Here is a 21,634-nt window from a genome sequence, read left to right as displayed (position 1 = left end):
AAAATCAAATGTTTGTAGTCAGAGAAGAAAAACTTGTCTTGAAAAAAAATAAGGTGATTAAGTTGATGGAAGCCCTTAAAAAGGATGCATGAAACATGCAAAATAAAGTACAATTCAAGGATGACGGATTGCCTTTACATTGCATTATCTAATACATCAAAAATGTAGAGCATACACCTACGAATCCATGAGTAAATTGCATAGGGTTGCTCCAATTTTGTGATGTCAAAATTGAGGACAACACAAAAACCAAACAAATATCCAAGTTTGCATGCGAAGTGTTTGATAAAATGTCGAACAACTATTAGTTGAAGCAATCCAGTTATTTGCAATAGTTGGAACTATAGGCGTTCTTACAAATAATCATAATCCCTCTTCAACACCTTTATACTTCTTTTGGAAATATCCAATAGTAATTATGTAATAATATTAATTTAATATTTACATTATAAAGCAATTCTACTCGTACTTTGATTTTTGAATGCAAAAATTATTTTAATTCAAATAAAAATAATTAAATATCAGGTGCAATAAATTAAGTTTAAACAACATAATAAATAAATAAATAATTTAATTTTTCTTTCTAGTGAAAAGTGGGACATTGTACATAGGTAACATTGATCAATGTTTGCTTGCATTGGGACATGCTATTTTCTGAAGGATGTAATACTCATTTTCTTGTTATAGTTGATGAATCAAATCTTAGCTGTCTGTACTCTGTAAATTAGAAAACAGATAATTATGCTTTATTTTTATCAATCTTTTATTCTTCTTTTAAGAGAAATGTGCTCAATTTGTATCAAAATATTCTCTGTCTCCTTACTGCTGCAGATTCAGACATTACTCAAGGAGATGGGCGGTGAATTCTTAAAGGTGATCTACAAAACCATTTCAATTCAAACCTTCATTGAAATTTAGTTTCCTTATGTTCCTATGTCCATTTAAGGATGAAAATTTATAGTTTTAGCTAGGTTCCGATTTAGCATTTGAATACCTCCTCAGTGCAGACCTTATGAATTGGATGTCTTATAAAAATGATGTCTCATCGACATTTTCCTTTTCAATAATTTGCTATCACTATACTGTTCAAATTGGTTTGTAAATAAATGTATCAAGTTTTTGTTGAACATTTAAACTGTTGGGTTGACATAACTTTGTACAGCTTGTGGATTCCAAAATTAGCTGACATGCAATTCACTTTCGAAATGATTAGATGGACGCCAAAGATAATGATGAACCAATGCTAAGATAGGTTACTCTACCTATGATTGTGTATTTAAAACATGGTTACAAATTACAAATTACGAATGAGTGCTAAGTGTTCCATTTATTCTCATGAGAGATGGATTCGTGTTGAATCACTACTCATGAAACATGGGTCAATGTGTTTGACTTATAAACTACATAGTTAAATCCTGATAGCAATATCACAATATAAAGAAATTATCAATGCTAATACTGAGTGGTATGGTTAGATTTAAATATCACAAAATAAGATTCATCATGTAATATCCCATTGGATATTTTTCCCCAATTTTCTTACCAACAATTTTCAGAATGTAGCAGATATTTTTAATAAAAACCAGAAAAATACTCATATCAAGATACTCCAGAATTCATTACTCTTGTATAAACCAGCAATACAATAACATGTTTAAACATCCAATCCAATCTTAAATATTATGCCAACAGTCAGACTGGAAATAAATTATGAAATGCACTTGTAACTCCAAATGTGAACTTTGATGTGAATTCACCACAACTAATGAATTAGGGCTACGTCCAATCCACCTAAGAAGCCTGAAGACTTCCATCCTCAGGTTCTGAAAATTGATAGCAACAAGCTTCGGCTCTCTTGAAGAAAAATTTGAACACAATATCCAAATCCCGGCATGCTCAGATGAGCTCATTTTTGTTCTCTTAAGGAGCAGCCCTGTGACTCTTCAACTTCCCATTTCCGTCTCCTTGTCTTGTTGCCAATCTGTCTCTTGTTAACCCCCTTTTATAATATTAAATTGACCTTTTAAATTTTGCATTAAGTTCCCATAATTCAATTATAATATCATTGGGTTGGCCTATTAATTTTCTAATGTTCTAGAAAATGAGAGATGACAATTCTCCTTTCTTGAGATTTCTGCTAGGATATGAATGTGGCCTTTTCTGGAAGCCGAATTGATAGTACCAACGGAATCAATTCCCTATTGCTGAAATGGTTCCTTGATCATTATTGGCTTCAAAGGAAGAGTAGCAATCTTTTGTTTACCTACGAATTGTTGGCACAATTCGCATTTCCTTACCCATTGATGAGCATCATTGAATAGTATGGGCCAATAATACTAGGCTTTCAGGATCTTGTGTGTTGTAAGAGGTGCTGAGAAGTGTCCTCCACAAGCTTGATTATGGAAACATTCTAGAGTCCGCACTTGTTGAATTTTATCCACGCAGCATAGAAAAGTTCCATAAATTCTCGGCTTGTAAAGACAATTTTCCTAAAGAATAAAATCAGCAGCCTTTTACTTGAGAGTCCTTCTTTCTTTGTCTGAAAAATGCAGGGGGCATTCACTATAAGTTAGATAATGAGCCATATTAGAATACCACTCATTAGTAGTATTGACAAATATAATAGTGGGAAGAGAAGGGGAATTCTCATTCTTTACTTGCAAAGGTACATTTTCAGGCATAAGATGACAAAGTCCCTTTCCACGAACCAGCTTGGTAGGTCTTATCTCCATATTATCTTCCTAGTTTCTGGCAATCCAATTTCCTCTCTTCGTACCAAATTTTGGTTGCGTCAAGATGGTCTTGACAGTGGTATTCAGAACTAGTGCAATGACATGTGAGTTTAGAATGTAGAACCTGAAATGCTTTAGTGCTTTGACAACAACATAATCATGCTTCTCCACACGAGTGTATTTCAACTCACGATCCTTCAAAGGGAAACTCATGAATGAAATAGGTGATTCAATACCTCCATCACTCCTCTGCATTAGGATGCTAGATGTACTATGTTCGGAAGCATAACTATACATGATGAAGCTTTTTTTGCAATTAGGGCAAACCATCACAAGTGCATGTGCTATTGCATCTTTAATTTCTGCAAATGATGTCCTCCCTTCTTGACTCCATTGAAAGGCATCTTTTCCTTTCATCATACCAATGATATGACCAGCCTTTTCGGAAAAATCAGGCACAAATCTTGTTAAGAAATTCACCTTCCTAAAGAAAGAGTGAACTGTTGTCATGTTTGATAGCAATGATAAGATTTGAATTGCCTGCACCCTGTTTGGATCAATTTTAATACCTTCTTTGGAGACAATGTGTCCCAACAACTTTCCTTCCATCATACCAAAAACTGACTTCTTGGTATTCAGTGATACACCATGTTGTCTACATTGCTCCAAGACTTGTCGGAGATGATAGAAATGATCTTGACATGTTTTGGAGGAAATAGTCAAGTCAACCAGATATACAATGATGATTTCATTGATAAGACCTTTGAAAGCAAGATCCATTGCTCGCTGAAATGTCGCACCAACATTGATGAGACCGAAAGGCATCTAAAGGTATGCAAATGTGCCCCATGGGGTAGTAAATGTTGTCTTATATTGATCATCTTCCCGGTCTTCAATTTGATTGTAGCCTGAGAAACCGTCTAGTATAGATAACATCTCTAAACCAATGACACTCTGTAGTATGTGATCCATGACCGATAATGGATAATTGTTGTTGATGATAACTGGTTTAGATTGCGAAAATCCGCACATATGCAAATTTTTCCATTCTTTTTCGTACAGGAACTATGTTAGCTACCCATGATGAATGATGGATAGGAAAGATAATACCTGCCTCCAACATCTTTTGAAATTTGGAAAGAATGGTTCCTGAAATCTTTGGACTGAACTACCTCTGCTTTTGGCAAAAAGGAATTGCACCAAACTTTAGATGAATGTCATGTTGGACTTCCTTGGGACATAAAGACTTCATATCTTTGTAAGAGTAAGCCAGAACATCTTGTATTCATGAAGCAATGTTATGAATTTCTCCTTCTCTTCATCACTGCACAAGTTATCAATGTTAACTAGTTTAGGATCCTCTTCAGTCCCATTGTTGTATTTTTCATATTGTCTTGAGGAACTTGTCCTCATCTTTTGTTGCTCTTTGACATATTTGTCGTGGTTGCCAAATAGCTTTTCTAAGGAAATTAGACACTTGGGGATCTTATTTCCTTTCAGTTGACTAACTTCCTGACCAATATCAAGATCTTCATGAGAGATAACCTCATTTGGAATTTTTTTGCCTCCTTCAAAGTATACATCATCAAATTCTTCCTTGGACTCAAAGAGATTTATAATTTGGGTATCATCATTGAACACTTGCCAATGTTCGGAATTATTCGGGACACTTGGTCGGTAAACCAATTCTATCTTGTATATGCCATCTTCAAAGTCTTGGTGAGAAATGAGGAGAGTGGCTGAACGGCAAGTGAATCAGCCCTATCATTTAGCTCTCTAGGAATCACTCAGATATTGAAAGCATCGAATATCTTGATGAAATTCCAGCCAAATCATAGTTCACAGTAATGTCTAAATCGGTCATTTCTAGCTTGATATTGACTCTTAACTTGACACACCACCAATTCAACATCTCCTTCAACATGCAAGCTCTAGATTCCTTTGATTTGTTTTCAATCCCAATAAAAAGGCCTTATATTCCGCCGTGTTATTGGTATTGGGAAACTGCAACCTATATGAATAAGGGAAAAACTCCCCTTCAAGTGAAATCAATACACTATCCGCACTCAATCCCCTAGAAGAACAACTTCCATTGAATTCCATGGTCCAAACTTCATTGGAACTACTTGTGCTTGCTTCAAAATCCATAAGAATAATTTTTCCTTCAATAGAATCTGTAGAATCTCCTTCATAAACAATTTCTTCTTTAAGAAGGTCCATAGGATCGTTTGCAGGAATAATTTTTTCTTCAAATGTGACTAGCTATGATCTGGAATAACAATGTCCTCTTGATCTTCAGTATTCTGGCTCCAATTATGTCCTTGTTGAACTCACCACCCACGTCCTTACAAAAATTATGACCAAGCAACATGTCGTAAGAAGCGGGTACATCTGCAACCAAGACGATCATTTTTATCTTTTTGTTGAAAAAAGGATGCAAAGGCAAATTGAGCATCTTTGATTTGTCCGTTCAGAGGTACTTTATTATTCTCCATGGAATGGCAATCACAAAATGATTTTGTTAAGGTCAACCCTAAAGCATCTGCAACCTTAGCTGGCATAACATTATCAGAGGTGCTAGAATCTATGACGTAATTACTTAGCTTGAAACCATTGTTTACTAGGGAAAGGTAGAAAGGCTCAATCTTTCCTAGAAGTGAGGATGGAATAGTAACTAGTTTATTGGGCATGCTCTTAGATTCAGGGGCAGCCACATGAGGTTTGATAGGTTGTGATTCTTTGACAAATTTTGTAAGCCTATATAGCTGATCTAGATATGCTTGAAGGTATTCTACCTTAGACATCTAGATTTTAGCCATCTTAGCATGATCTATGTTATCAAAAGCTTGGAATGAACTAGCTAGAGAGGAATTGAAATTTTCAGCATGGGGTTTAGCATTTGTATTAGGTATACTGGGCTTAAAAATACTAGATGGAGTAGGAGAATCAACACTTGATTTTTGGCTGGGTCATTAGGTAGCGCTGGGAGCGTTGTTCCCCTCTTTGCAATGGTAATAAGCATTTGAGGAGTATCCAGTTTCTTTTCAGCTTCTTCGTTTTGTTGATCCAGCTTTGTTTGCAAACATGTCATGGCCGCATATGCTTGTGCGAAATCAATCTCTTGGTCCTTGTCATTGTATTGGATGTACTTGATAGTAGAGTTGCCGGCTGCTTGATGATCTTCATGATATTGGGCAGTAGTATCCTCGGAAGGATAGTCTTCTTGAGTATCACCAGTAGGATCAGCTTTAGAGTAACCAGTGGTTGAGTTACTTGGTGTACTTAAAGTGCAAGTATCTCCGGAGGAGGAAGCTTGTTCTAGTTCTTGGCTGCATAGTTATTTGCAGCATTAGGATATGGACTCCTTGGTATATTCTTGTATGGAGCAGCAAATGATCCTTGAGATATTTGCTTCTTGAGAGCAAGAAGTTCGTTTGCTAGTTTTTGAACCAAAGGATCAGTTGAATCCAACGAAGAAGAATCCGTATAGGAATTGTTCTTTAATCAGTTCGAATCCTTACAGATTTTTACCACAAGTAATAGGTCATCTTCAATCTCCATTACCAAAGTTTGTGCAAGAGCCAAAGTTGGAGGAGCAACCCTTCTCAGCAAGAAACTAATCACTGAAAGTTGAGTGTTAATGAAGAGACACTTCAAATTCGCAGCAGTAGGTTGAGAAGCAATGGGAATTCAGTTGGCCAGTTTAGAATTTAGCAATAAAGTCTCGCATTCCATCTTGTGTCTCCTTCATTTGTGTGAGCTGTGCTAGGAGAGCATGCTCATCTTCCACCGGCTTGAATCTTTCAAGAAACTTGGTTTGCAAAGAAGCCCAATTCGTGATGGAATTGGATTCCAATTGTAGAACCAATCGGCTTCTATACCTCATAATGTCTCAATGGAGAGCCTTATAGAAACTCTTACAATAATGTAGAAAGCTTTAATATGTTCATCTGGGTGTTGTTTTCCATCCCCGTAGAATCTGGGAAAATTCTAATGAGAACCTTGGGGCAGTGAATGTAACGGTGCTGCTAGATTCCGTGGTTTGGAGTAGATTATAGTACAAATGATTTTGAATATATGTTACATTAAAAAAATATGAAATCTATGTTCACTTCAAAACTATACAAGTTCACATGCATGATAATAATATAAATCTATTCTAATATAATAACTTGAATATACCTTCTCTTGCCCCTCCTTCCTATTAATTCACCTTACTTAATTATTCCACTTAATATTCCCATGGACACCCTCCTTATAAATAAATTGGGTTCTTATTTAATCCCCTTTCTAATTTCTTATTCCTTTTGGTTACTTTATGTATTAAGACCACTCTTATAAACTTAAAATATACACTACTCTTTATTTTCTTTTGACACCTTTTTGAAAGCTTTTCTTTTCATCTAAAAGTGTATTTAGAATGTTGACTATTCCTTTTCAATGCTTATGTTGGTTTAAGGATATAATTTGTGGGTTTAATGCTGTTTTAATTTCCTTGTACATACCCCGATTCTACCACCCCCCTTTTTGTTTGCTGTTCATATATTTTCATTTTGCAAACCGCCTCTCCTATTTGTATGCTGGCGTGACTCATAGGAACAGGTCACATCCCTGTCAAATCTGCCCTTTACTTTATGAGCACCATTTTCTGTTTAGATTTGTTTATCATTATTTTATTTATATTTTAGATTATATCCATATTTTATAGTATAATAATAATAATAATAACTAATAATCATTAATAAGTATACAAATAATAAGTAACAATAATAACATGGTATAGGGGTCATACATCTGAATAGGGCTCATGACAAGTCTGCCTTTCTTCAAATTTCTTACCCTCAAGCAATTTCCATTTCTTATACGACATCTTCAAATTACTTAGACATTATCCTACCTTAAATTCGAATCTAATAGATTATTATTTTTAGAGCAACTTATATGCCTTGATCATTTTTAGTCTAGATTATTAATGTACTGATCATACTCAATAGAATGGCAAAGTACGATCATGACCCCAGTTCGAAGGTTGTCAATGATCACAATATCCATTAAAATTCATACAACTTAATTAATTTAAGTAATGATATATCTTATAATGCCTCTAGCGATTAGCATGTGTTATAACCCTTATTCCTTACTTCTCTCTTGTACTCATCCTAAGGAGAGCGTGAATTTACTTATCGTAGAGCACTTGATGCCAATATATCCTCTGGTTTTACTCCGCCTCTCCCTACATAACACCATCTATGAACTCCCAAGAGTGTAGTGAGTGAATAAGAGAATTGGCTAAAATATTCTAATCCGTTTTGCATTAGAGTTATATACATTCATACAAACTTCATATGTATAAATCCTTTTATATAGTTAATAGACTTGTCACACAAAAATTTATTTAAGTATACATCTATATCAACATTATATAGGAGGGTCCATAACAAACATTTGAGTTGTGAAGACACAAAGTATACACATTAATGCAGGAAGATATGAAGCATACACAAAGCATACACTTGAAGACATGAAACATGCATGATGGATACATTTTAATGTAGGAGGATACAGAGTATACACATGAATGCAAAGAGACACAAACAACATACTCAAATATTTACTATTTATCTCTTTGATATGATTATTTATCTAAATGGGCATGTTCTTATAGTGAGTGATCAGATTATTGTGCTTGGGCATGGAAACAGTCTACTTGAGCCTACTTCATGAACAAAGCTCATTTTGGGAATCTCTTCTCAATGTGACCGGATTACTCCCCTCTCCCTTGACAAGATCCGTATTCACTATAAGGCTTCAAGGTAGGTAGATACTTATGTCAATAGAACTTGGAAACAATAATGTAGTTACTATTCACTTAATTTTCATGTTCTTATAGTGAATGGTAGAATTACTATGCTCGGGAATGGAAATAGTCTACTTGAGGTTCCCTCATCAACAAAGCCCGTTTTGGGAATATATTTTTCCCAAATGTGACTGAACTACTCCCCTTTCCCTTCACAAATTCCTATTCACCATAAGGCTTAGGTAGACCCTTACACATGGTGGCTTGCATGTTGAACCTCAATTTATTATTTATATATGTTCAATCTTGGCTTATCAACAACTCCTCTTGGTTTTTTATTTCTTTTCTTTACATGCACCTTTCCTACAGGTTGACAGGATTATGTGCTGATACCACTTGTGATGACCCCTATTAGGGTTTGTCCTTATCTCACTTTTAACTTTAAACTTGGAGTTTGGAGAAGATTATAGTACAAATGATTTTGAATATATGTTACACTCGAAAATATATGAAATCTATGTTCACTTCAAAAATATACAAGTTCGCATGCATGATAGATAAACATGATACATTTAATAATATAAATCTATCCTAATATTATAACTTGAATATACCTTCTCTTGCTCCTTCTTCCAATTAATTCACCTTAATTCTTCCACTTATTATTCCCTTGGACACCCTCCTTATAAATAAATTGGGTTCTTAATTAATCCCCATTCTAATTTCTTATTCCTTTCGGTTACTTTATGTGTTAAGCTCCCTCTTACAAACTTAAAATATACACTACTCTATATTTTCCTTTTACACCTTTTTGAAAGTTTTTCTTTTCATCTAAAAGTCTATTTAGAATGTTGACTATTGCTTTTCGATGCTTATGTTGGTTTAAGGATATAATTGTGGGTTTACGTCTGTTTTAATTTCATTGTACATACCCTAATTCTACCACCTCCCTTTTTGTTTGTTGTTCATATCTTTTCATTTTGGAAACCACCTGCCCTATTTGTATGCTGACGTGACTCGTGGGGACAGGTCACATCCCTGTCAAAGCTGCCCTTTACTTTATGAGAACGATTTTTTATGTAGATTTGTTATATCATTATCTTATTTATATTTTAGATTATATCCGTGTATAATATGAGGGATATATTGTAATAATAATAATAACTAATAATCATTAATAATTATACAAATAATTAAAAACAATAATAACAATTATATATTTATTATTATTGATTGATATTAGATTTATACATTATAGATTGATTAGCACTACAGAGCATATTAGATTAGTGATCTATATCAATTGATTTGTGCATTATTTAAAAAATAACTAATTGTTTAATTATTCAAGTTTATTGCATATAAACATGGTATCCAGATAGGGCTTATGACACGTTACCATATTGGTAGTATTAGGAATATGAGTAGCAAGAATCAGATGAGCAACATAATGTTAAAACATGGATCCACATGCAAAAATGTGACTCTCTAATGCAAAAACGTGGATGGAAATCTGATTTTCTGGGCATTTTTAACAAAAATGTGGTCTCAATTTTTCTTTACCCCTTGTCTTCAATGATGATTGTCTATACGGTTGGAGTCAGAGATAGACTAGATTGCCCTCTTGAATGTATGTCGGCATAAATCTTTTGCTTATTTTGTGCCCTTTGCAAGTTTTCCATCAAGGATTTCAGAATGTCCTATCCCTCCTGTAGCCAGTCTTTTGCCCTAGGTGCATGGCTATCACCCAAAATCAGGTCCACAAATGAAAGGGTCTCATACCCATAGAGTGCCTTGAATGGTGCCATCCCAATCAACATGTGATACATTGTATTGTAACAATATTCTCCAAGATGTAGCCATTTGGCCCATGCCCATTGCTGTAGCCTTCCAACCTTTTGTTCACAATCTTCATCTCTCCATCAGCCTGGGGGTGGTAGGTAGTACTTGGTGAAGAATCTCTCCTTTAGGTCCTCACCATTGGTATACACTTGGACATTTGAAGGTGGTATATGGCACCAACCCTTGCTTCAAGGGTGCCCTTTGAACATATATTATTGAGTCCTTGGAAACACCAGAAATGCAGGCACCCTCTAGGGGGTGACACGGTTGTGTGAGATGCACCTATACGCTCAAGTTGTCAGACAAGGATTTTTCTGTCTCTACCAAATTGTCCTTAAGGTTAGCTCTGTGCTTGAAGTGCCTTCTCTGTTGTATACTAGTGTGTACGTTCTTGAAAGTCAAACATGTCACATCCAATTCATTGAGTCAGACTCCCCATTGTTCATTCCATGAGATTGCTTTGTCCCTTAAGGAATTGCTTGTTGACTATTGTCTTTCCACAAATTTGCTAGTAAACGTAGTCCCGTCACTCTTGAAATTCAGAATCATGTCCTTACACTGTCAAAATTGTCAAGTCTAGGAGAGTTATCTATCATGCCAGAATCCGACATACTTGAGATTCATTTTTGTGTCATTATGCTGCCGGAATCTGTCTGTGATATCTTCATACTTGTCAAGTCTAGGAGAGTCTGCTATCATACCAAAAGCAACCTACTTGAGATTCATTTTTGTGTAGTTACGCTGCTGGAATTTGTCTGTGATATCTTCATACTCGTCAATTCTAGGAGAGTTAGCTGTCATACCAGAGTCTGACATACTTGAGATTCTTTTCTGCATCATCCTACTGCCAGAATCTATCCATGATATCTTCATACTTGTCAAAATCTAGAAATTGCTGTCAAAACTGGTCCCACACAGTTTGAAAGTCATCTTAGCATTGTTACGTTGTCAAAATTTGTCCTCGAAATCTGGTCAAACAATCGAAAACTGTCAATTTAAGTTCTTTGCTCACCAACACTGTCAAGAAATCTCGCACGAGCTAAGAACTTTAGGTCTGCTGTGAGTTTTCACTCGCACTGCAATTGTCGAACTATCGCTCGAGAAGTACCCTTCTATCATGCGAGCTTTTGCTCCAAAACTGTCAAAAATTGCTGCCAGAATTGTTGAACGTGCGAATACTCTCGCACCAGACTATCAAAATCTTGTACAAGTCCATCTAGAAATTTTCAAAACAGTGAGCATTATTTCTCCAGTTAGGTCCAAAAATCTGGTCTAGTATGTTCTCTGGAAGCAGTCTAGTCCATCCTAGGCTTTCAATAGTCGCATCTGAATCTGAAAACATTATCTGAAACTGGATCAAACATCTTGTTCTATTGTTCAAAACTAGTCTCAAACAACTACATCTTATATTCCATACTTTGTTGTCACATCTATTGTTGCTAGAGTCATTCACTCGGCTATTTAGTCATTATTACTTCGACGGCTCGTACCTTGGTATGCGTCACCCACTATTGCTCCTACACAAACTGAAACGAACTTACACTTTGATGCTACTTTACACTCTGATGCCTACTAAAACTAGGAGCTCTAGAAAGTGCACAGTTGAATGATCCAGGAGAAGTAAGAGTCTTTCTTGAGTATTGCAATTCTCATGAGATTCAGACAAATCTCCATCAACTCCCAAACACCCTTACATGAAACGAACTTACACAAGGAAAATGAATCCTTTGATCCAAGGACAAACATTTGACAAAATCTTTGACAATTCGTCTCTTGAACCTAAGTACATTAACAGGAGTAGAACAAAAACACCAGTTGAACCTAACATTGAGATACTAGTTAGACAACCATCGGCAACAATGTCTAAACACAATAATAAAAATGATGAGAGGCAGAGAAACAATGCTAATCAAAACAACAACAACAACAATAGTGGCGATGAAGGCCTTGATGAAGGAGAACCACCCTTGGTGGAAGTTGAAAAATGTCAAAAGAGTAAAACCTTCCATAGAATGATGGAACTATTGATGAAACAAGAGAAGGAGAAGTACATCCTTGAACTTGCTTTTGAAGGAGCAAAATTATCTAAACACTATGATGTTGAAACACTTGTCAAAGAGGAAGAAGAAACTTCCATGTCTCTTTTGACTAAACAACTACAAACTATGCAAACACAATTGGAACTAATGAAGAAAGATAAAGACAAATCTACCACGAAATTCTCATTAGATGTCATTTGTTCCTTTCCTTTTGACAAAGACATGTACATGCCTCCTTTCCCTAAAGGAGTCAAAATGCCTAAATTTGATAAATACTTGGGTACAACAGATCCTCATTATCATCTAAAGAGTATTTGGAGCCCTATCCATGGAATTCATGCACAAATAGTCATACGTTATGTGTTTGTTTCCATGAAGTTTGGGTGGACAAGCTATGGAATGGTTTTCAAAACTACCTAGTGGAATTAAATTTTTTGAAGAAATTGCAAATATGTTTGTACAACAGTACAAGTACAACATTGAACATCCAGTTACCATACAAGATCTATGCAACATTAAACAAAGATTGGGAGAATCTTTCCTAAACTATCTACAAAGATGGACACACTTATACTCCAAATACGCACGAAAAATTCCCAAAGAGGAGAGATTGAACATATTCCTAGACAACCTTGTACCTGAACTTGAGTATAAGTTACAATTGCAATGACAATCTTGATTTGATGGAATGATCAAAAAAGTTGTGCGTATAGAAGACTTTATGGTCAAGAAGGGAGAACTAACATTCCATAAGGAAACCAAATCTGCCTAATTTTGTCTGATGCACCCTAAAAGAAGTCTTGATCTAAAACTAAATCTTCCTTCTAATTCAATTAAATTATTTGCATTGGTTTTGAAAGAATCTGTTATAATTACTGTAGGAACCTTGCTTAATCTGTGTGGTGGAGCCATAATTTTGGAAAATTAGGGCTTCCATTTAAGCATCATCTCTAGTCCTTTTCCTATAACTTATATTTTTATTTTGTATTTGGAATGTCTTTTGATATGTATTTTCTCATATCCTTAGGTGACATTTTAACAATAGATAAATCTAGAACTCGACATAAACCATTACTTCCCAATCCTAAGATATCATTATTTTCTCCTTATATTCAAACATTTAAAATACTTTGCCTAACATTTGGCTTGTTATTACTATGTAGGTACTAATGGTGAAAATGATTATTATCATAGAATTGCCTAATATCAGACCTGTCATGGGGGATTCTCAAATCAATATCCAGTCCTATCAATTACAAGATGCTAGCAGAATGTGTATGAGTTTGTGAGGAGCTTGCGATTAATTTAAGCAATAAAGTAACTTAAAAACATAACATAAAGTCAAATTATGTTATATTTTTCAAAAAGTGAATGTCAACATTAAAATATAACATGATCTTTTAAAATATGCAATTGCATCTTGAGGCAACATTTTTTGGGCACTTAAATGGTCAAATTTTTTGATTACCAAGCCTGATTAAGCCCTAAGATATACCAAATCAAAGGGAAAACCGAAAGCAAGGACTTGAGCAAAACTAAAAGACCAAAAGCAAACGAACACACTTGAAAATGCGAATATGTGGCAGTTCTCGCAGGAGGTGTTTTGCTTTTAGATCTAGAGAGCTGGGTGGCACCACTTATCCTGTTCCTGAGGCTGTGGGTGGGCGCTATTCTATATAGGGGGTGGGTTTATTGCGGATAGCAGGGTGGGCACTATATAGATTATATTAGAGATGGGTGTGTGCATCCTCTAAAAAGGACATTGAAGGCTTCATAAACCAAGCAAAAGCTTAATAAAATGAAAAATGAAAAAGACTTGACAAAAGCCTTCGGTAAAAGAGATCATTATATGATTTGGATTCGATTGATTGATCAATATTAGCCAATTAAATAATTCGGTAAAAGGGATCATTATATGAATTGGATTTGATTGTTTGATTAATATTAGCCAATTAAATAATTCGGTAAAAGGGATCATTATATGAATTGGATTTGATTGTTTGATTAATATTAGCCAATTAAATAATAAACTATCTCAGAGAAATGCAAAACTAAATTGAAAAGTTTTGTACTCTCAGCTACATTTTGTGGTGACAAAATCCAGGACAACAAAATCTCTCAAACCCTTGAGTGCCTTCAACACCAATTTTCATAGAGCATAAGCAATGGAATGAATGATTTATCCAAATGGGCTACACATATAGAAAAATCAATTGTCTCATCCCCACACCAATGGCTACCTTCTCCATGACACTTTTAACTTAAATAATGCATTTTCTTTTTGGATGCACCTTTTGAATTTGAAATAATATCAAATAATAAGTCATCTACTCCAATACATAAATTAATTCCTTGGAATATGCTTCCATGAATTAATTGAATAATTGGCCGCTTCTAATGATGACTCAACCCTCGACTTAAGTGGAATTATAAAGTTAAATTATAACTTTATAATAAGCCATTTAATGATTTGATAATAATTTGGCCACTAAAATAATAAGAATTTCCAAAATACTTATCCTTTTAATTGTAATGTTCCTTTCCAGAAATGACCAATGGTCTCTTTCCCTTGTGCCAAAATGGCCCATCGAATTCAACTTCTGTAAGTTCCGTACGGTGAGAACAAGACAACAATGCAGGTTGTACAGTTAAGGGTGTAGCTGTATGGTGTAGCAAGGTAGGGACCATACGGTCATTGGGTGTAGCAAGGTAGGTGCTATACGCTCAATGGGTGCAGCCATATGGTGTAGCAAGATAGGGGCCGTACATTTAATGATGCAATCTGTACGGTGTTAATGATGTAGTTTGTACGGTGATCTGTACGGTAGCTACTGAAAGTCTATACAGTGACAGAGAAATGTATACAGAATGATGGTTGTTGAAGGGCAATAGGGGTATGTGTATGGAAGAATGCAATTGTTGATCGATCATGGAGGAATCAATAGAAACATAGAGCGCACATTGCCACACACAAATAAAGATAGATGTATTCCAAAAAGAATAATATTTGCACATAAGAAAGATGCTCCGATTTGCTAGATCCGAGCCAAGTAATAGACAAACTAGGGTAAGGGATGAAACCCACTAAAACTGCACTAGCCAAGTAGGGAAGATCTTTCACCTCCAAAATGGCAAACAATACTGAACTCCAACAGGAATTCGTAGTACAAAGAAATAATCCAAAATTGTATACCAAATACTACCTACATGCTGTGCTTAAATACCCTTTAGAGAAACTTTTCGAGGGTTTACAAAGATAGCTGGTGGCCACACCTACTGAAACAATTAAACAAAAATGGGTCCAAGATACACTAAATCAATCGACCCATTAACAAAAGTTTGATTACTTATTTTTTTAATTACGGGAACATTACAGTCCTCCTCTCCAAAAATTTGCTTGTCCTCAAGCAAATGCAATACCGAATGTTGCAGAATGTGTTCACTTTCCCAAGTCGCATCGTCCAATGGTAAGTGTTTCTAGCATACCAAGTATTCCCTCAAGGTACGGTTCCACACAGTGTTCTCACGTACATCTATGATCTCGCTTGGTTCCAATATGAGCTTCCCTTCTTCATTGAGCGGCGGAAGATCTGTGGTTACTACATTGTCCTGTCCCATAGCTTTCTTTAGGCAAGAGACATGAAAGACATTTTGGATGCAGCTTCCTTCTGGAAGTTCCACCTCATAGGCAACTTCACCGATGCGGCGAGCTACACGATAAGGACTATAAAAATGTGGCTTCAATTTTTCTTTCCCGTTTGTCTTCAATGAGGACTACCTGTATGGTTGGAGTCTTAGATAGACCAAGTCTCTCACTTCTAAATTTCTTTCAATTTGGTGTTTATTAGTATAGATCTTTTGTTGATTTTGCGCCCTTTGTAAGTTCTCCTTCAAGAATCTTAGGATGTGTTGTCCTTCTGAAGCTAGTCTCTTACCCTTGGTGTGCGGCTGTCACCCAGTACCATGTCAATGAATGAAAGGTGTTCATACCCGTATAGTACTTTGAAGGGTGCCATCCCAATAGACATGTGATAAGTGGTATTGTAATAGTATGCCCCATATGCATCCATTTGACCCATGCCTGTTGTTGTGCGAAACATAGTTCTAGAGGTAGCCTTCTAGCCACTTGTTCACAATCTCCGTCCGTCTATTTGTCTGAGGGTTGTAGCAGTACTTGGTGACAATTTTGTTCCTGCCAACTGAAACAATTTTGTCCAGAAAATACTGATAAACCGACCATCTCTGTCACTAACAATGTTTTAGGGTAACCCATGCAGACGAAAAACTCAGAAAAATAAATCAGTTACCTACGCGGCCTCAAAATCCGAGGAGATGGCGAAGAAGTGTGCATACTTTGTCAGTTTGTCAACCACCACAAAGATACAGTCCTTCCCATTTACCCTCGAAAGTCTGGTGGTGAAGTCCATAAAGATACTTTCCCACTTCTGTTCTGATATAGGCAAGGGTTGCAGTAACTCGACAGGTAAAGTGTGTTCGGAGTTGTTTTGCTGACAGACTGCACATTCTCGTACATACTGCAACACATCTCTTTTAAGTCCTTTCCACGAAAACCTCTTCCTGAGCTGTCTATAGGTTTTGAGAAAACTCGAGTGTCTAGCCAAGGGTGAGGCATGTGTTTCCTTCAGGATATTCTACTTTAATTTGGATTCAGGCACCAAGTATATCCAATCCTTATAGTAAATGATGTCATCGACCACCTTGTATCGGTCATCCTGAGTGTTGTCGTCCATTAGCTTACATGCAAATGTACTTTTGGAATATTCCACCAATAAGTGTGTCTTCCAGTTAGCTGAAATCTGAATAGAAAACAGATGGTAGGTTTCTTGTATAGGGCATCTGCAACCACATTGTTCTTTCCTTTTACATATTCGATGTTGAAATCAAAAGCTTGAATTTTACTTACCCATTTTTGTTGCCTTTCATTTAGATCCCATTGCTTTAGAAAATATCTCAAACTATTATGATCGGTTTGAACGATAAAATTGGCACCTACCAAATACTGTTGGAATTTGGTTGTGCATGCATGATGGCCAACATCTCTTTATCATAAATGAAATATACATGCTCCGCTTGTGTAAGCTTTCGACTCTCATAGGCTATAGGGTGTTTGTCTTCTATTAATACCATGCCAATTCCCTCTTTGGATGTATCACACTTTAGAATGAATGGTTGTGTGAAATTGGGTAAGCCAAGAACCGAACAAGTGCTCATTGCTTCTTTTAACTTATCAAAAGTACGTTACCCTTTTTCATTCCATTGGAAGGAGCCTTTCTTAGTAAGATCTGTTAACGGTGCGCTGAGCTGAGAGAAACTGTTTACAAACCTCTGGTAGTAACTGAACAATCCTAAGAACCCTTGCAACTTAGAGAGTGATTTTGGTGGGGGCCAATCCAGGATAGCTTGAATATTCTCTTGGTGGACCTGCACTCCATCTTTATAAACAACATGCCCTAGGTATAATATTTGTCATTCCGAATTCACATTTGGATTGCTTAGCAAACAAGGGTTGGGCCTTCATGATCCCTAGGACTTCAGTTAAGTGTTTCAGGTGTTCCTCCCAAGTTTTGTTATAAATAAGGATATTATAAAAGAATACTAGCTAGTACTTACACAGTTGTTTGTTGAAGATGCAATTCATGCAAGACTGAAAAGTAACTAGTGCATTTGTTAATCCAAACAACCTGACTAGGAACTCATAATGGCCATAAGGACAACGGAAAGTCGTCTTCTCCACATCTTCTTCCTGCATGCGGATCTGATGGTATGTGTAACAGAGATCTATTTTAGAAAAATAAACTGCACCATGCAGCTCATTGAAGAATTCATTGATCTTGGGAATAGGGTATTTGTTTTTTATTGTCTTCTTATTCAGTGCATGGTAGTCCACACACATGCGCATCGTCCCATCCTTTTTTGTAATGTTCCATAATAACTCCAAATTGAAATGAGTTATAGGAAACAAGAATGGTTGTACGGATTTGACCAGACTAGTATGCGCAGAGAAGACTAGAGAGTTGTATGGATTGGAATAGAGGTATGGTAGGGTAGAAGTCACTGTGTGGCCGTACAATGGCAGACTAAACAGCTGTATGGTGTGTGGGGATGACCATAAGGTATAGGGCAATCGTACGAATGGCAACAAAAGATGCCTAACGGAGAGCAATTAGACCGTATAGTGGATGCCGCTTGGAATCATGGATAGGTAGTGGGTTGTACGGAAGATGAAATGGATCTACGCTTAGTGTCAGAACAATACATTTGTTAATTAATGCCAAAGCAATTGATTCAATCTGTTTTAAGAGATATAAGTATATGCATTTGCTATAAAGATAGTGCTCTAATTTGCCAGATCCGAGCGAAGTATTACATGCAATGGAATAGGGTGAGGGTTGAATCCCACGGAAATTGGAATAGCCAAGTAGGGAAGATCTTTCACTTCTAAAATGGCGAACAACAGAGAATCCTAATGGGAATTCACAGTGCAAAGAAATATAATCCAAATCGCATACTTAATGACTACCTACAAGCCGTGCTTAAATACTTGTCGGTGAAAACTTTCTGAGGGTGTACAAAGATAGCCGACAATGACACAAACTACATAAACAAAATAAAAATGGGTCCGAGATGTATTAAATCAATTGGCCCATTAACAATAGTTTGATTAATAATCTATTTTATGATAGGAATATTATAGTCCTCTAGTCCCAAAATTTGCTTGTCCTCAAGCAAACGCAATGCCAGATGCTATAAAATTTGTTTGCCTTCCCAAGTTGCGTTGTTCAGCGACAAGTGTTTCTAGCATACTAAATATTCGTTCACTGTTCGATTCCGTAGGGTCTTCTCATGCACTTCAATAATCTCTATTGGTTCAAATATGAGCTTTCCTTCTTCATTGAGCGGCGAAAGGTCTGTAACAACCGTGATGTTTTGTCCCATAGCTTTCTTCAGGTAGGAGACATGAAAAATATTATGAATATGGCTCCCCTCTGGAAGTTCCAGCTCGTAGGCGACTTCACCAATGCAGCACACTACATGATAAGGGCCATAAAATCGTGGCTTCAGTTTTTCTTTTTCCTTTTCTTTCAATGAGGATTGTTAGTATGGTTGGAGCCTGAGGTAGACTAAGTCTCCTACTTTGAAACTCCACTCTATTTAATGTCTGTTGGTGTACATGTTTTGTTGATTTTGTGCCCGTTGTAAATTTTCCTTCAAGTATCTTAGAATGTCCTGTCCCTCTTGAAGCTAATTGCTAGCCCTTGGTGCATGACTGTCTCCTAGAACTATGTTGATGAAGGAGAGGGGTTCGTACCCATATAGAGCTTTGAATAGTGCCATCCCGATGGACATGTGGTACATGGTACTGTAACAATATTCCCCTAGGTGTATCCATTTGACCCACGCCCGTTGTTGTGCCAAAACGTAGTTTCGAAGGTAACCTTCGAGCCAATTGTTCACAATCTCCATTTGTCCATCTGTCTGTGGGTGGTAACTAGTACTTGGTAACAACTGTCCCTGCCAACCAAAATAGTTCTGTTTAGAAGATACTGACAAATCGCCTATCCCGTTCACTGACAATGTTTTGGGGTAACCCCTATAGATGAAAGACTTTCCTAAAAAATAGATCGGCTACTTGTGCGACCTGAAAGTCCAAGGAGATGGTAAAGAAATGTGCGTACTTCGTCAGTCTGTCAACCACCACGTAAATACAATCCTTTTTGTTCACCTTGGGAAGTCTAGTAATGAAACCTATCGAGATACTTTTCCACTTCTATTCTAGAATTGGCAGCGATTGCAGTAACCCGACGGGTAGAGTATGTTCGGATTTGTTCTCCTGGCAGACCGTACACTCTCTTACATACTACAATACGTCTCCTTTAAGACCCTTACATGAAAACCTCTCCTGGAGATGTCTATAAGTTTTGAGGAAGGTCGAGTGTCCTAGCAAGGGTGAGTTGCAGACTTCCTTCAAGATTTTCTGCTTCAATTTGGATTTCGACACTAAAAAATCCAATTTTTATAGTAAATGATGTCATCCACCACTTTGTATTGATCATCTTGGGTGTTGCCATCCATTAGCTCACAAGAAAATGTGTTTTTGGAATATTCTACCAACAAATGTGCTTTCTAGTTAGTTGAAATCTGGGTCAGCAATCAGATAGCAGGTTTCCTAGACAAAGCATCTGCAACCACATTGTTCTTTCCTTTCACATATTCAATGTCAAAATCAAAAGCCTGAACCTTGCTTACCCATTTTTGTTGCCTCTCATTTAAGTTCCATTGCTCTAAAAAAATCTTAGACCATTGTGATCCATATGAACAACAAACTTGGCACCTACCAGATATTGCCATAACTTGGTTAGTGCATGTACGATGGCCAACATCTCTTTGTCATAAATGGAATATAAGCATTCTGTTTGCATAAACTTCCTGCTTTCATAGGCTATAGGGTGTCTATCTTGCATTAGTACCGTGCCAATGCCTTCTCCGGATGCATCGCACTCCAAAATGAAAGGTCGAGAAAAATCAGGCAATGCAAGTATGAGACAAGTGCTCATTGCTTCTTTCAACTTATCAAAAATGAGTTGTGCTTTTTCGTTCCATTGGAAGGAACCTTTTCTTGTCAGATCTGTTAATTGTGCACTGAGCTGAGAGAATCCTTTTACAAACCTCTGGTAATAACTGTATAGTCCAAAAAAATCCTTGCAACTCCGTGAGTGATTTTGGGGGAGGCCAATCAAGGATAGCTTGAATCTTCTCCTGATGAACTTGAACTCCATATCTACTAACAACATGGCCCAAGTACAATATTTCTGTCATATTGAATTCACACTTGGATCACTTGGCGAACAAGGACTAATCCTTCATGATCCGTAGGACTTCGTCTAGATGTTTAAGGTGCTCTTCCCATGTCCTACTATAAATAATAATATCATAAAAAAATACTAGTAAGTACTTACGGAATTGTTTTTTGAAGATGCGATTCATGTATGATTGGAATGTAGCAGGTGCATTTGTTAATCCAAATGGCATGACCAGAAACTCATAATGCCCATAGTGACAACAAAAGGCCGTTTGTTCCATGTCGTCCTCCCTGATGCGGATCTGATGGTATCTCGAATGGATATCTATTTTCGAAAAGTAGACTGTGCCATGTAATTCATCCAACAACTCATCTATCTTTGGAATAGGATAGATATTCTTTA

General features: G+C 36.5%; 1 protein-coding gene across 5 annotated transcripts in view; it reads left to right on the top strand.

Annotated features, from left to right (window-relative positions):
- Positions 1 to 21,634, top strand: part of LOC149578130 (vacuolar acid trehalase) — a 303,065-nt gene that overhangs the window by 162,264 nt on the left and 119,167 nt on the right. For all 5 annotated transcript variants that reach the window (XR_016364224.1, XM_089827636.1, XM_089827640.1 and 2 more), the window contains exon 4: positions 832 to 873. Coding sequence is in view for 4 of the 5 variants with exons in the window: in XM_089827636.1 (XP_089683762.1) it covers positions 832 to 873 (42 nt within the window). In the remaining variant the exon portion in view is untranslated. The remainder of the gene's footprint in view (positions 1 to 831; positions 874 to 21,634) is intronic.

The sequence above is a fragment of the Cupressus sempervirens genome, chromosome 1 (genome assembly GCF_028749045.1).
Source record: "Cupressus sempervirens isolate cs-2001-9-10 chromosome 1, ASM2874904v1, whole genome shotgun sequence".
NCBI classification, from domain to species: domain Eukaryota; kingdom Viridiplantae; phylum Streptophyta; class Pinopsida; order Cupressales; family Cupressaceae; genus Cupressus; species Cupressus sempervirens.
This window is presented reverse-complemented; position numbering and strand designations above follow the sequence as displayed.